Source organism: Copidosoma floridanum, unplaced genomic scaffold, assembly GCF_036245765.1.
Source record: "Copidosoma floridanum isolate Cflo_tuat_1 unplaced genomic scaffold, Cflo_Japanese_pri ptg000040l, whole genome shotgun sequence".
NCBI lineage: Eukaryota > Metazoa > Arthropoda > Insecta > Hymenoptera > Encyrtidae > Copidosoma > Copidosoma floridanum.
In genome coordinates, this window is record NW_028321917.1 from 7306629 (window position 1) to 7320253 (window position 13625).

General features: G+C 33.5%; 3 protein-coding genes across 4 annotated transcripts in view; all 3 read left to right on the forward strand.

Annotated features, from left to right (window-relative positions):
• Positions 1 to 98: 98 nt before the first annotated feature.
• Positions 99 to 1870, forward strand: RpL27 (ribosomal protein L27). Of its 2 annotated transcripts, none has more exons than XM_014362070.3 (4): positions 99 to 184; positions 682 to 915; positions 1283 to 1419; positions 1786 to 1870. In XM_014362070.3, exons 2-4 carry the CDS (start codon positions 697 to 699, stop codon positions 1832 to 1834), a joined length of 405 nt encoding a protein of 134 aa, XP_014217556.1. In that variant the 5' UTR covers positions 99 to 184; positions 682 to 696; the 3' UTR covers positions 1835 to 1870. The 2 variants fall into 2 exon arrangements, with proteins under 2 accessions (XP_014217556.1, XP_014217557.1); XM_014362071.3 differs by lacking the exon at positions 99 to 184 and adding an exon at positions 230 to 516.
• Positions 1871 to 2915: 1045 nt separating this feature from the next.
• Positions 2916 to 4869, forward strand: LOC106646039 (CBP80/20-dependent translation initiation factor). The gene is made up of 6 exons (XM_089597822.1): positions 2916 to 3174; positions 3343 to 3595; positions 3668 to 3822; positions 3906 to 4093; positions 4169 to 4442; positions 4521 to 4869. Exons 2-6 carry the CDS (start codon positions 3399 to 3401, stop codon positions 4862 to 4864), a joined length of 1158 nt encoding a protein of 385 aa, XP_089453948.1. The 5' UTR covers positions 2916 to 3174; positions 3343 to 3398; the 3' UTR covers positions 4865 to 4869.
• Positions 4870 to 6254: 1385 nt separating this feature from the next.
• Positions 6255 to 13625, forward strand: part of l(1)G0196 (inositol hexakisphosphate and diphosphoinositol-pentakisphosphate kinase) — a 45018-nt gene continuing 37647 nt past the window's right edge. Inside the window, exons 1-3 of the mRNA XM_089597823.1 lie at positions 6255 to 6356; positions 6731 to 6851; positions 7042 to 7152. Coding sequence (XP_089453949.1) covers positions 6819 to 6851; positions 7042 to 7152 — 144 coding nt within the window. The 5' untranslated portion in view covers positions 6255 to 6356; positions 6731 to 6818. The remainder of the gene's footprint in view (positions 6357 to 6730; positions 6852 to 7041; positions 7153 to 13625) is intronic.

Consider the following 13625-nt stretch of genomic DNA (forward strand, 5'->3'; position numbering starts at 1 on the left):
AGTTCGCGGACATCAGGTCAGGAGGGGAAGGGGGGAGGATGTTGGCGCGCCACCTTTGTTCAAATCCGTAAAACGTAAACGTGTACTTAAAACGTAGAGAGAGAGAGGAGGTGAAATTCCGGACTCCGGAGCTTTAGTTAGAGTTAGGTTAAAAGTTCTTTTTAGTCGGTATCGGAACCGTAAGGTTTGTTTCTCGATCTGCTGTTAAATTAATCCACAAACATCGAAGCAATGAAACATCGTCTAATTACAGTTGCAACAAATTAAAATTTTCGACATATTCTAGTTTCGCGAGGCAATAAAATTTTTGTCAAGTGTTACATTGTATTTTGTCTCGACCAGTGATTTCCCCATAACCGTCAACGTGTTACAGTCGTCCATCATTGATTCGCGAATTCAATTGTTTTTAATATTATCAGTGAAGCCTTTTGTTTAATAACTGTTGTCTGATCGTAGTAGTGATTCAGTTTTTGGTCAAAAGAAATTAGCCAAAACAGTTTTTCTTCACATGTGCACGTAGGTTATGTGGAGTAATTGTTTACCGTGGAACACATAACGAAGAAGTCGAGTGTTTCGTTGTTTTGTTGCTTTTAAAGTGGATCTCGAACCCTATTATAAAGCAGATTTTGTTACTACTTTAAGTAATCCGTTTTTCTTGTTTTTTTTTTTTTTTTCTTGTAGACATTCACCACAAAAATGGTGAAGATTATGAAACCTGGGAAAGTCGTGCTGGTCCTCAGTGGCCGGTACGCAGGAAGAAAAGCTATTGTTATGAAAAATTATGACGATGGCACTACTGACAAACAATACGGGCATGCTCTGGTAGCTGGTATTGACCGATATCCCCGCAAAGTCCACAAGAGGATGGGAAAAGCAAAAATTCACAAGCGCTCAAAGATAAAGCCCTTCGTGAAGGTAAGTTTCAGTTCTTTTTTTCTTTGGCATATATATTACGTTTTAGAGTTTCGGGATTCACTTCACCAAATTTTCAACTTGTGCTCATTATTTTTTTTAAGTAATTGTAATTAGGTTCTTACAACTCATCTTTGAAGAGGGTGTTTTTTCATCTTAAAATCAATGTAGATTCTATGCCGAGTTAACGAAAAAATGGTTGATACTTAAAAATGTGTCCAAAATATTACAATTGCTATAATATATTTGAAATATTCTAATGCCAATTTTTATTAATATTCTCTATAAAATTATGGGTCAATATTTTTGAAAAGTTGTATGTTGTATTAAAACTCGAATGGATTGAAATATATTTTTCTATTTTTTTCAGATTCTAAACTACAATCACTTGATGCCAACGAGATACACAGTTGATTTACAGTTGGAAAAATCTGCGCCAAAAGATTTGAAAGATCCCATGAAGAGGAAAAAGATCAGGTTTCAAACTAGAGTGAAATTTGAAGAGAGGTAAAGATATATTTTCATATTTCAAACTGACCATTGGTAAATAGTGACAGCCAATTTCTATCAACCATTACATAATGTTTATATTTTGTAATGCTGATTTTAAAAAAGTAACAAAAGATTGTTTGAACATTGAAAATAAGAATATGCATTAGTTCTATCAAACAAGTTGCTGGTAGTTGTTACAATGTAGCATAGTTTTAAGTACTTGAGATAATGACTTTTATTTTACTGTTACTTTTCCTTCAAGCGCTTGTGTAACTTTTCTAAGTCAAGTATATAATGATTTCTTCAAAATCCACATGTTACTTAAACTAATATATGTATCATAATAAATTGTTGTCTAATGGCGTCTCTCTTTTGTTTCAGGTACAAATCAGGCAAAAACAAATGGTTTTTCCAGAAGCTTCGATTCTAATTTTCTTATTAAATAAAAATCAATTTTAAAAATTTACATTGTTTACTAATATTCTTTACCACGTGTCCCTTTTTCAACAAATAAATAAATCAATGTTATTTTAGTAACATAAATAACATAACAACTCCAGTTATTTTCCTTTGGTATATTCTACTCTAAAAATTAGTTCTATTTAGCATCGATACCAGTTACAAATAGTATTTTTATTCTTCAAAGATAATTAGTTTTATATTTACATGTAAAGTATACTCAATTTAAAAGTGATTGTAAATGTTTTGCTTTGCCATGAAAGTTAACTCAATATGTGTTTTTAGTTGACTTTGTTATAGTTACATGTAAACTTATCTTGATTTTCCACTGGTTGGTAAATGTCCATGATCAATTTATAATAGAAAATTGAAACATTTAAGACGGCATTGAAATATATCATACTTATGCATGATGAATCTGAGCTTTGTTCTGTAGAACCACAAAGTATTGTGATGTGTAACCTTTCCTCATGAGGTTATTATACTACCTTCAGAGTGCAGGGTGTAAAATAAATAGAAATTTAATTATTTTTACAAAGATTTTCTTACAAGTAAATTTAATGTTAATGCTATGTAAGCACGAGAAAAGATTTTCATGTTAGTCCTAGCTTATAGAATAAAAAAATAAAACTGAAATTTTTCACAAAGCAATAATTTAGTTTCATGTAAAAATTAAATAGATCATTTACGTAAAATATACTTTTGTGGTTGGAAAAAATTTTTCGAATTTTTTACGTTTATACTGACAGTTTTCACTAAACATTGACATACTAAAGTTCTAGTTCAGAGACCGATCAGAATAATGCCTCGTGTTGTGGCATAATATGATGGCATTAGCATAAACTTCTGAATATACGTCAGTCGATTAGTTATGAAAATATTTATTTGCTCATCGAATGATCAATCATTTCTGTCTCTAGTCATATTTATTATATAAACTTTTTTTTTCTTTTTCTTGATTGGTTCAAAAAATCTTCAGTAAAAAAATAATTTAACGATTCCACATAGAAACGCACCTTCATGGTACGAGAGTTTCTCTCCGTTTACGGCGTTTACTCTCCCTCCGCAATCGGCATTGCTGTAAAAACGATGAAATTTTTATCTTATTTTGTTTTGCTGGCTCTTGAAACTTAAAAAACATGTTTACCTGATGCCGAAAAAATTACAACAAATAATGGATGTTTAAGATTTCTGAACATAATTACTTTATAAAACATCTATCTGTTATATCTCTTTACTTGGCCGTGTTTTTTCTCAAAGGATTGCACAGCTTTAACCTAATTTTAATATACTGGAGACGAGATAAGATAAGTAAGTAATTGAAAAATAATGCATACGTATATCTGAATGGATGGCTGAATAGCTGGAGACTTGACAGAATTTTTAAATTTGAAAGATTGATTGTTTGGTTAAGTTGGACTTTGAAATTTACACACAGATTGCACGTCATTGTTGTATATTAAGTAAAAATTTTTTCAGTTTGAAAATCAAAGTGTGACATTGTGACAGAATTGTTAAATCGTTGGGTGTCAAACATGTCTTTTGGAAGAGGCAGAGGATTTTCAGATGGTAAAGATATTCCCTTGCGAAGACCTGGTCAGTCAATGCCTATAAAATACAATGATCTAATAAACTTCATTGCCAATCTTAGCATCAAGGATGTCACTTCTGGTGTTAAAACTGATGAAATTGTGCAAATAATCAACGATGCTATTAAAAACAAATCGCTAAAGTAATTAAAAAATAACTGTACAGCACATAGTTTTAAAATATGCCCACTACATACCGTGTAATCTTTCTACAGGGAAGTTTATGATGAACTACATGAACATGCTCTTAACAGTGATAGACAATTTTGCATCAAATTAGCACTTGCTTGCTGTGATAGTAAAATACATTCTATCAATGATAACAGCTTAAGGCTTATGGTATTGCAAAAACTACAAAAGAACTACGAAGGTATGGAAACTTTTTATCCACTGATTTTATTTATTGAAGCAATTAGTATGCAAATGTACACCCACGTTTTCTTGATTTTTTAGAGAAAGATGAAATTAAACAAAATAGTATTTTTGCCTTTCGCAATGCTGTAGTATTATTAGGAGAAGTGTATAATAACTTGAGAATTAGCAACAGGCCAATGGACATTTTTGCAAACCCACTTCTTGATTATCTAAATATACTTCTAGAAACATCAGAAGAACCTGATGTGTACATTGTAACATCACAAGTACGTTTTGGTGAAACAATTTTTAACTACAATTCTTTCGTATTTATTTCTTAATATTAATAATTTCAAATTCAGATTAACACAAATGGTCGGAAAATATTTGATACAATTCCCACTCAATTAGCTCATTTTATCATGAAAGTTAGACTGGTTCTAATTAATCGTAATGTAAGTGCAAAATCTCGTGGTATGTTGCTTTTTATCATTGATTTTGCAAATCAAAATTATGCACCACTCACTGAGCTACTGAAAGAATTTTATTTGAATGATCTTGACAACAAGCTACTGGCAGAAATTTTAACTGGTGACAGAAGTGATATTGAATCTGCTTCTAAAAATAATATTCATGGTAAATAGATATTTGCATTATTATTTATTCATTTTTACCATATATGTTACTTACATTATTCTTGACTTTGTGTTTTAGTAGAAAAAGATAACGCACAATCTAACATTAGGACAATTATTACGCCAACTGAGCAGCCCAGTCCAGATAATGCTGTTTCTAATTCAATGAAAGCCGCAAGACAGAAATCAATGAATGCATTTGCAGTAGGTGAGAAGAGCCCACCTAACGCAATTAACGAGAGGCCCGTGCCTCGAGCTATTCGGGGAGCTGGAGCTTTGGATACTAACAAAGACCGTAATCTCAAAAAATCGCCACGAGGCAAAAAAGACAAGCTGACCGATGATCAAATCTGGTCATCCAAACAGAATACCAATAGTAAAAATTGGGGTCATGATGATCGCTTTGAAAAGGACTATGACTAAGATAATTTGTCTATATATATATATATATATATATATATATATATATATACGTCCACAGCAGATTATTTACAAAATCCAAAAACATAGTACACTGACTGTTGACACTTTTTAAACCTATTGTTTTAGTATCAAAAATATTTTCAATTAATCATAATTGTACATAACGCACATCTCTAAGACTGCAGTATTTACTGTTTAATTTTTTAATACAATGATTTTTATTTTTATTTTATTCTCAGTGTACTATTTTTAACATGAATTCAATACATGTTTAAATAATGAAATGATGATTTATACTCAACAAAGATCCGATTGTAAATAGATAGTTTATTATTTTAAAAAATCTTAACACCAGTAAATGCCAGAGTTACGTTGGGAAAGAAACAAAAAATCTTTGCAGAAGGTAGCCATGATATAAATTATACATCTTTCAAACGTGTTTCATTGATGTCTTATCTTTACAGTAATGTAACTTTCTATCTCTTTTACTCATTAATGGTACTTATTAAATACAAATACTTATTAGATAAAATTATATACATATAGCCGTCATAACTCATGTAGAACAAAATTAAATAATGGAGTCAGAATAAGTATTTTAGATGAACAACAGTGATTAGTGATAACGAGTATTAAATTAACATTGATGAAATAGTGCGATAAGTTTTATGTTCATGTACCGTAGCAAATGCTCGATTTGTTGGACTTGAAGTACTTTTTTAACCAGTTTTAATGATTTAGCTTATAAGTTTTTTGTAAGAAATTAGGTTTTAAAATAAATTTTTTACCATTCACATCTTTACAATTTATATGTTCGCGGTCGAATCGGGTTACTCTCTCGAAAAATATATCTCTCTCGCTCTCGCACACATGCGGGCGGGCCTCTGCTGCAATCGAAGACGAGTCGAAGTCTGGTGGCGGACTCGTGAAAGACGAAAAATTTTCTCGACGATCCGCTAAGTATTTCTGTTTTAAATTCAATCGTTGATTCATCGATCAAGTTTATTGAACTACGAACCACGGAGCAGTGCGAATAAAAAAGTAAAAGTATTTGTCAAGAAAAAAAACTTGCCACAATTAAGTATTTAAGTATATATAGGTGCATTGACGTTTTCTTTCTCGCGCAAAATCGTCTGCTGAGCCACAAAAACAAAGACAGATCAACTCCCAATCAGCTGACATAATAAATAAACATCATATACATACGTGTGTTTCGGAGTTGTGTATTTTTCCCACACCCCCTGCACGTCCCTCACCCTCGCCCACCACGACAGTGTGTTCTCTCTCTCTCTCTCTTTCTTTCTGTCTCATTTGTTCGATTGACGCACTTGGAGGAAAAAAGTATATAGTAGTATACCTTGGATCAGACTAGATTTCCATCGTACTTATACATATCGCGCGCCTGTGTTTCCTTTGCACACGTCAACCCTCCAGTGCTCATGTGAGTGGAGGTACACCGAGAGATTTTTCTTATCAAGAATTGAAATAAAAGGTTTTTGTATGAAAAAATTCTACTTGAGTGAGTGTCTTTATTTGCGAAATAAGCGCTTTGGCCTCGTCGAGTTTTTTTGGGGATGAAATGAAATTGAAGTGCGGAACATATATACCTATCGATTCACACATTCTCCTTCTCTGGGTGTTAAAAATACCTCTTTAATTCTCGCCTTGACATTGAGATTGATTTTGCGATATTGCGAGTGTTAAAACTTGTGGTTTTGTTGCAAATTTTCCTTTAATTCCGCTGGTATTTTTATAGTGTTTCAATTTTCACTGAAATTATTAGTAATAATGCTGGCATTGGTTAATTTTTATGATAAAATTGTGCAGCATAAAATGTTGTAATTGTGAAAAAACGTTTGGTTTTAGTTGTTACTGCAAACTGCTGACTAACCAAGGATATATAGGCAGTTTCGCCACTGGAACGTTAATTACTTTTATTTTCAATGACAGTGTCATGTCATACACTGAATTGGAACATGGATACCAGGTAAGAAAAATTTTCAATATACAATTGTCATCGGTGAAAGAATAAATCACTCTGTACGAAATCAGAAGTTTTTATTTACAACTCTTGAAAAATAATTTGATCTTGAACGTGGCATAACTGAATTCTATTTTATCTCTCCAGTTGTAAAAAATTAACGTTCATTAATGTATTCAATTCTTTTCAAATGCAGGGTCTTAGGAGTGCAACAAATCAGCCCATCTTTTACGTAGGTGATATCGGAGCTGTACAACAGGGCCTTGTTGGCCCTGTAGGATCTTCTCTCTATCGTTCATCAAATAGGGTACGTCTAAAAATCATACACTGTCTTTGAAGAGTGTTTATTTGTTTTGAAAAAAAAAAAGCGTTTAAAATTAAGAAATAAAATATAATAAAACTGGAAAAATTAACTTTAAATATTTTGGAAGGAGCCCAATGATAAGCATCTTGTTTGAGGAATAATGGAAAATAGAAGCACAACGCCTTCGACCGGAGAACTTTGTTTTATTAATTATGACGTTGATGATGTGGAGCCATACTGGCTCCAGTTCATGGTAATACAATACGTAATTTGTTGTGCCATTTTATTATTGCACAGAGTGAATTCTTTTAAATTAATTTTTGAATGCCATTGTACTGGTGTTTACTTCATTTTAAAGAAACACACAAGGACAAAATAGTACAATTAACATTATTATATTTCATTGACTTGAATTGAGCATGATATTTTTCAAAACATAGTCATGATTTCATGTAGAAGTGCTCTTTAACATGCAACCCTTGAAAGCATACAAGATTAAACATATACAACCAAGTATTATGAAACTTGAATAATACGTTGGTGCAGTAGAAGTTTTTATTTAACAATAGCAACGAAAATAACAACATAATTAAACTTTACAGTTCTTATAGTCTAATCCCTTTTAAATGAACCTGTGTAATGTCAAAATCTAGTATTGACACTAGATACGTAGATCGCATCCCTCTTGTTGAAACCATCTGATTTGCTATTATTTATTTTGATCATCATCTCGGACTATACATCCACCTCTTGAAAAACGAAACACTTATCATAAATAAGCACACTTGTGCCAACGCTTTAATACGGATTGTGTAAGAACAAAAGTGGTTTTGAATAAAATGATCCACATGCACTCGCTTGCAAATTTTACAGCCATTTCGTAACGCGAATTCTTACAGTTTCCTTATGCAATACGGATGCGCGAACAAATCTCATCCTAATATTCTCCGATACGTGCTATTCGAACAGAACAATAATAATCCCTCTACTGAAACCAAATGATTTTTATTCAAATAATATCTGCATTTTTCATACATTTGGAGGATGTTGACTAGTCCACTTTGCTAGACGAATACTTGCCTTCTAAGACAGTCACGCGAGAAAGATTGATTTTATCATTCCAGACTTTGTGTATCACACCAGTACGTACTCTATTATTATTATCATTGTTATTGTGTACTTATTAAAAATTATGTGTTTTACAACGTGCCCATAAACAAAAATATCTTCAGTTCCTTGGGCACTTGTTCAATTTTTTCATTGCAAAGTATCAAGTATCTAGTGGTTTTGTTTGTGCTGATGTACTTATAACGTTAACAGGCTTATATCAAGTGCGGAAGTGGGAGTGCGTGCGAGTTGGAATTGACGAGGCTTTTGAAAGGCTTGAGGACAAGCTAGGGATCGAGTATGTACAAGCGACGAGGAGTACGATGCAATTTTATGCCGTTTAATTTATCTTGAAGGTCCCTGCGGTGGGAAAAATATGGGGTATTGGGCGATCATGGTAATTGATCATGAAAATAGTCCTGTCGGCTGTCTAAAATTTGTCATCGAAATTTATAGATTTGGTACTAGAATTTCCATTTCCCGCTTTGATGTGCGTGTTGTACATCATAAGATTAATTTATAAATTTTACACGGGTTTGCCATTCTTGTGTTTCAGACCTAGAAAGACACCATTTAAGGAGGTTTTACAGTAAATTAGCACTACATTTGCAATAATTGATGAAGTAGATTGTTCATACTTAATAACAACGAGTTTAATTTCATATAAAAAAGGGGTACTTAAGGTATTAAAGAAACATGTTTTTTTTTCTTCATATTTAAGTATCGGTATCCATACAATCAAGCTCGGGTAGAAGTCTTACAACTTTTTCGTTTTTCATTCGATTTCTATTTTCATACGCTTAGATTACTTCATAAAAGATTTAGTATGGAGTTGACAAAGATAATTCTGAAAATATCTGACATGTAAAAAGTTAGGCACCATTTACACGAAAACGTGAATTTTTACACCATTTCTTCACGTGTTTGTATAAACAATAGTAGCAAATTTCATACACGTTGAATATTTTTAGAAAAGTCCTCGTCAATTACAGGTATTCCATTCGAAATCTTTTACGAATCATACCAAGCTTTAGACAATATAGTCATCGAATGAAAAACGAAAAAGTTATGTCACAACATCTAAACATGCAACATGGAAAATTGAAAAAATGCAGTTAACGCTTGAAATAATTATTTTTTGTGTAGAATTAGATTCTTTGTTATTTATAGCAACAATCTACTTGATCAATTACCACTAAGTAAGTGGTAATTTACTTCAAAAACCTCTAAAAATCCCTGAAAGTTGTATTAATTGCGACATGTAAATATACCAATATAATATAAGTTCGGGAATCTAAACTACGGTATAAACTTTTTTTTAATAGTCCACTTTTTCACGACGAAAATTCCAAAATCCCTTACTCTATAAGGTCGAGTGCATATAGTAGAGAGACAGGCTCGTAATCACACAGATCGGAGTTTCAAGTCTTGATCATTTCCACCAAGTTGCAAAGTGTAAACCAAGTAAACGATATCATCTACTTACTCAAAAAAAAAAAAAAAAAATAAAATAAAATAAAATGTCAACTTTCTAAGTAAGAAATAAAAATGATCGCTTCCAAATCCACGAACTTCACCGTGGCTTTCCGCATCACGCGATCGATACATAACAACGAGCCTATACTTTTCGCCACGGAAGCCATCAGCACAGCCGGTCATTAGCGCAAATCACTCTTATCTATAGCCTCCTACGACTTCCCGAGGAGGCGACGTTTTATGCAAAACGACACTTTTGGAAGCTCGAAAACGAGAACACGCGCTCCCCCTCCGCAAGTTTCCTTTTTATATAGTTAATAGTACGGGCCAAGGGACGATAATATACCCATACCTGTGTGGAATGATAAATTGCACGAATCTCATCTTGAGAGCCACAAAGTTCCGGGGTGCGATTAAATGAAAATATGGTTACGTGGATGTTACCTTAGGTGTGAAACATTTGAAATGGTTTTTAGCATCTAAATACAAAAAGAAGAATACCAACTCTTGAGAAACTCATAACCAGTTTTAGTCATAAGATATTTTGGTGAATATAAAGCTCTTTTGTTAATTTATGTATTTTGATTTATCTGTTAAAATCATTTATTTATTGATTTAATATTAATCAGCTAGGAATTATTTTCGGAGGGACCAAAATATGAGTTCTATAGATTATCGTTGTGATTTTAAAAGCTTACCTTGGAGCTTCTTGTAATTGTTTATTTATTTTTTTCCGGTGTTAAATTAGGGTTGTAACATCGGTGCATCCACATTAATTTTTTTTCCTCTTGCTTCCAATCTTTCCGTGCCGATTTTAAAATACAAAACGCAGGGGCCAATGTGCATCTAAAAAGAGGTGAATCACCTACAAGAATGCTCGTAGCTAAGGTACTACGACCATGCATGACTCACTTACATGCACGCTGGCCCACGCTGACCGGAAATGCAAAATAAAATATTTTTCTACAACCATCGATACAAAAGTTTAACTGGGAACAGTTAAACTGAAATATTAAATTCAGATATAATGTTAGATAAACATAAGGTTGAACATTAGGATAGCTTAGAATTAATGCATATAAATTAGCGAAAATATTATTACAAGCTAGAATCATCACAAAAAACCAGTACGTACTACACCACTAGCAAACAGCTACATTACATATTAACTATAACAAATTTGGTACACAACTTTAGTAACCTTCAAAGAACTATCCGATTTTTACCATTCAAGTTAGCAAACTCATAATTTACAGAGTAACCATTTTTTCATCGAATTAATAATTTCATAAACATAATGCAATAGTCTAATTTGTAATCTAGTTGATTGTTAACACCTTTTCCCGAATGTAAATGAAAAACGGAAAATAACCCTTCCCTTTTTTTTGACTCGGAGAGAGTCCGTATGCCTGCCTCCAATAGGGGTAACAGAGTCCTGATTCCCCAGGGTACCATGAGACGACTCCCTCTCCAACTACTAGCAGCAGAAAAACATGTTTACCAAAATTATACCAAAATTCCGCATTATTTTCGTAACATTATAAACATTCAAACTACCGGTAAAACAAATTATGTTAACTCACAACAAGCAAAGCACTAGTATTCTAACAACTGCTATTCTTATTATCATTATTATGATTATTATTGTTATTATTATTATTATTATTATTATTATTATTATTGTTATTACTATTATTATAAATACCACCGCTAATTATAAGTTAGTACGGCCGCAGCCACCGTTTTAGCGCTTAAGTAGTAGTATTAACTAACAACTCACCAATCGTTTGTTCACCCTAGCATCAACCGAATTGTTAAGCGATTTTCACCGCTCTTTTTGCAATGAACTTAGCTGAACGAACAACCAATGTGTAGCATTAGTAAATATTAACAATACCTGGTCGTAATGTTAAGATTAAAATATATTGAAATTCTGTCAACTTTTGATGTAAAAGAGAAAGGAAGGGCATGAGTAAGTGAATCACCTTCCCTTCTCTTGACGCACAGAGGAGAACAAGCCGGATGTGGGATGGGCCAATTTCTGAGTGGCTAAACTAGAGCAGTTCTAGCCAATTAGATTTTCGGCTATTGTCTTTTCTTCAAAATTTTCCCCTGGCAAGTTTTCCTGCGTTTTTGATCCAGCGCGTGACCGAGGTCCGCTTCTCGCAATAAAAAGGCCCGTAGGCCCAGAGGAAAATCAGTTTTGCAGTTCGTAGTTCAGAGTTTGTCTCGACTCGACTCGGCTCGAAGATAGCCCTTCAAAGTGGACTGAGTAGTAAGAGTCCGCCTCTGCTACAACCCAGTCTACTGCGAAGCGAGGTAAAGCAATTCAGTTCGGCACGCGAAATTCGACGATACCCTTCGAAGTAGACTGAGTAGTGAGAGCCCGACTCTGCTACAACCCAGTCTTCTGCGAAGCGAGGACACTGTCGAATTTCGCTACCACCCTCGTACGATCAACTGGTTGCCAGAGTCCGTCTCTACTGCCACTTGATCTTCCTCGAGAGCAACTTACATTCACGCTGGTTCAACGTCTGTATAACAACTTTCACGTTTAAATGAAAGTAAGTGACCACATATCATATTCTTTCTTTTGACCAAGTGTTTCCTTTTGCGCGAATACCATTACTCGCCCTAGTATTGGTACCCGTGGATCACCGGGAAGTATAAAGTGTTTTCCGCGAACGCCACTACTCGCCACAGTATTGGCACCCTTCCGTCACCGGTAATAACAAATTAGCCACGGACAATCCGTTGCCCTCCGTGGTAATGATACTATTAGAATAACAACGAACGATCGAGTTAAGGCAAATGCCTACCGTGATATTAGTGTGTCAAGGTCAAATTACATACGATATCCTTACTCGTGACGGTGTTAATTGTTTTTAGATCGTGAACGAGGTATACACCGCTCTTGACAAAAGAAAACCGCGAGCAAGTGCATCGGAATATTGCACAGCAGTCAGTCTTAGTCGCGTGAAAGCAATTGTACCCCTTTTTGAGTAACGCGTCTTTAAGCTGAATTACCCTTTTAACCCCGCGTCCCACCTACGCGCCCAGTGTGAATCCCGAGCTATTGAGCGAAAGCTTAGGCTCAAATAATACGTTGCGCCGACGTAACAGGGTAGTTGTGACTTTACAGTATGTGCTAAAAAGTATTTTCAGAAATACTGATATTTACATGTAATTTGCGGATGTAAAGTGCTGAGTCTTTGTAAATTTAATTTTCAAGTTGATGTTATTGAAATCATAAAGATAATGACGTCATCGTGACTTTGGTTGTGTGAAAATTGATAGATAATTAATTTGTCATATTCTGCACATGCGCTTATACTAGTATCAAATTCTTTTCTAAGTATAATAAAAATTGGCAGTAACCTGGTTTATTATGTATGTACCCTTCTAAGGCTCCTGGCTTGGTACGGTACTAAATAACGAAGCCACTGTCCGCTGAATATTTTTGAATACATTGTGACGAAAATTTTTTTCAAGACAAACTTTTACGTGAAGGTAAGCATTAAACAATTTTCAACTCTTTTTTCCCATCACATCTCGGTTGAAAATGGCACTTGTTGGCTGTTACATATTATAAATATCCAGGAAAGGAAGAAATAAAAAGAATTTCTTAAATTGCATATTTATCAATCGGTTTTGCGATTTTTTAATTTTCCTATACGAGCGTGTACAGAATTTTTGAGTACCTCAATTATTATTTTAACTCTAAATAATATAACTTATGTACTCCGATGTACTAAATTGAGAATTTGCTACATCATATCTAATAAAAAGTTAAACATTAAAATCTTCATTTTTGGTACTGGTTTTAAAATAAAGAATTAAATTATCTGTGTAATAACTTTTGAAGTGAATTCAATTTTTAGATGTCTATTTTT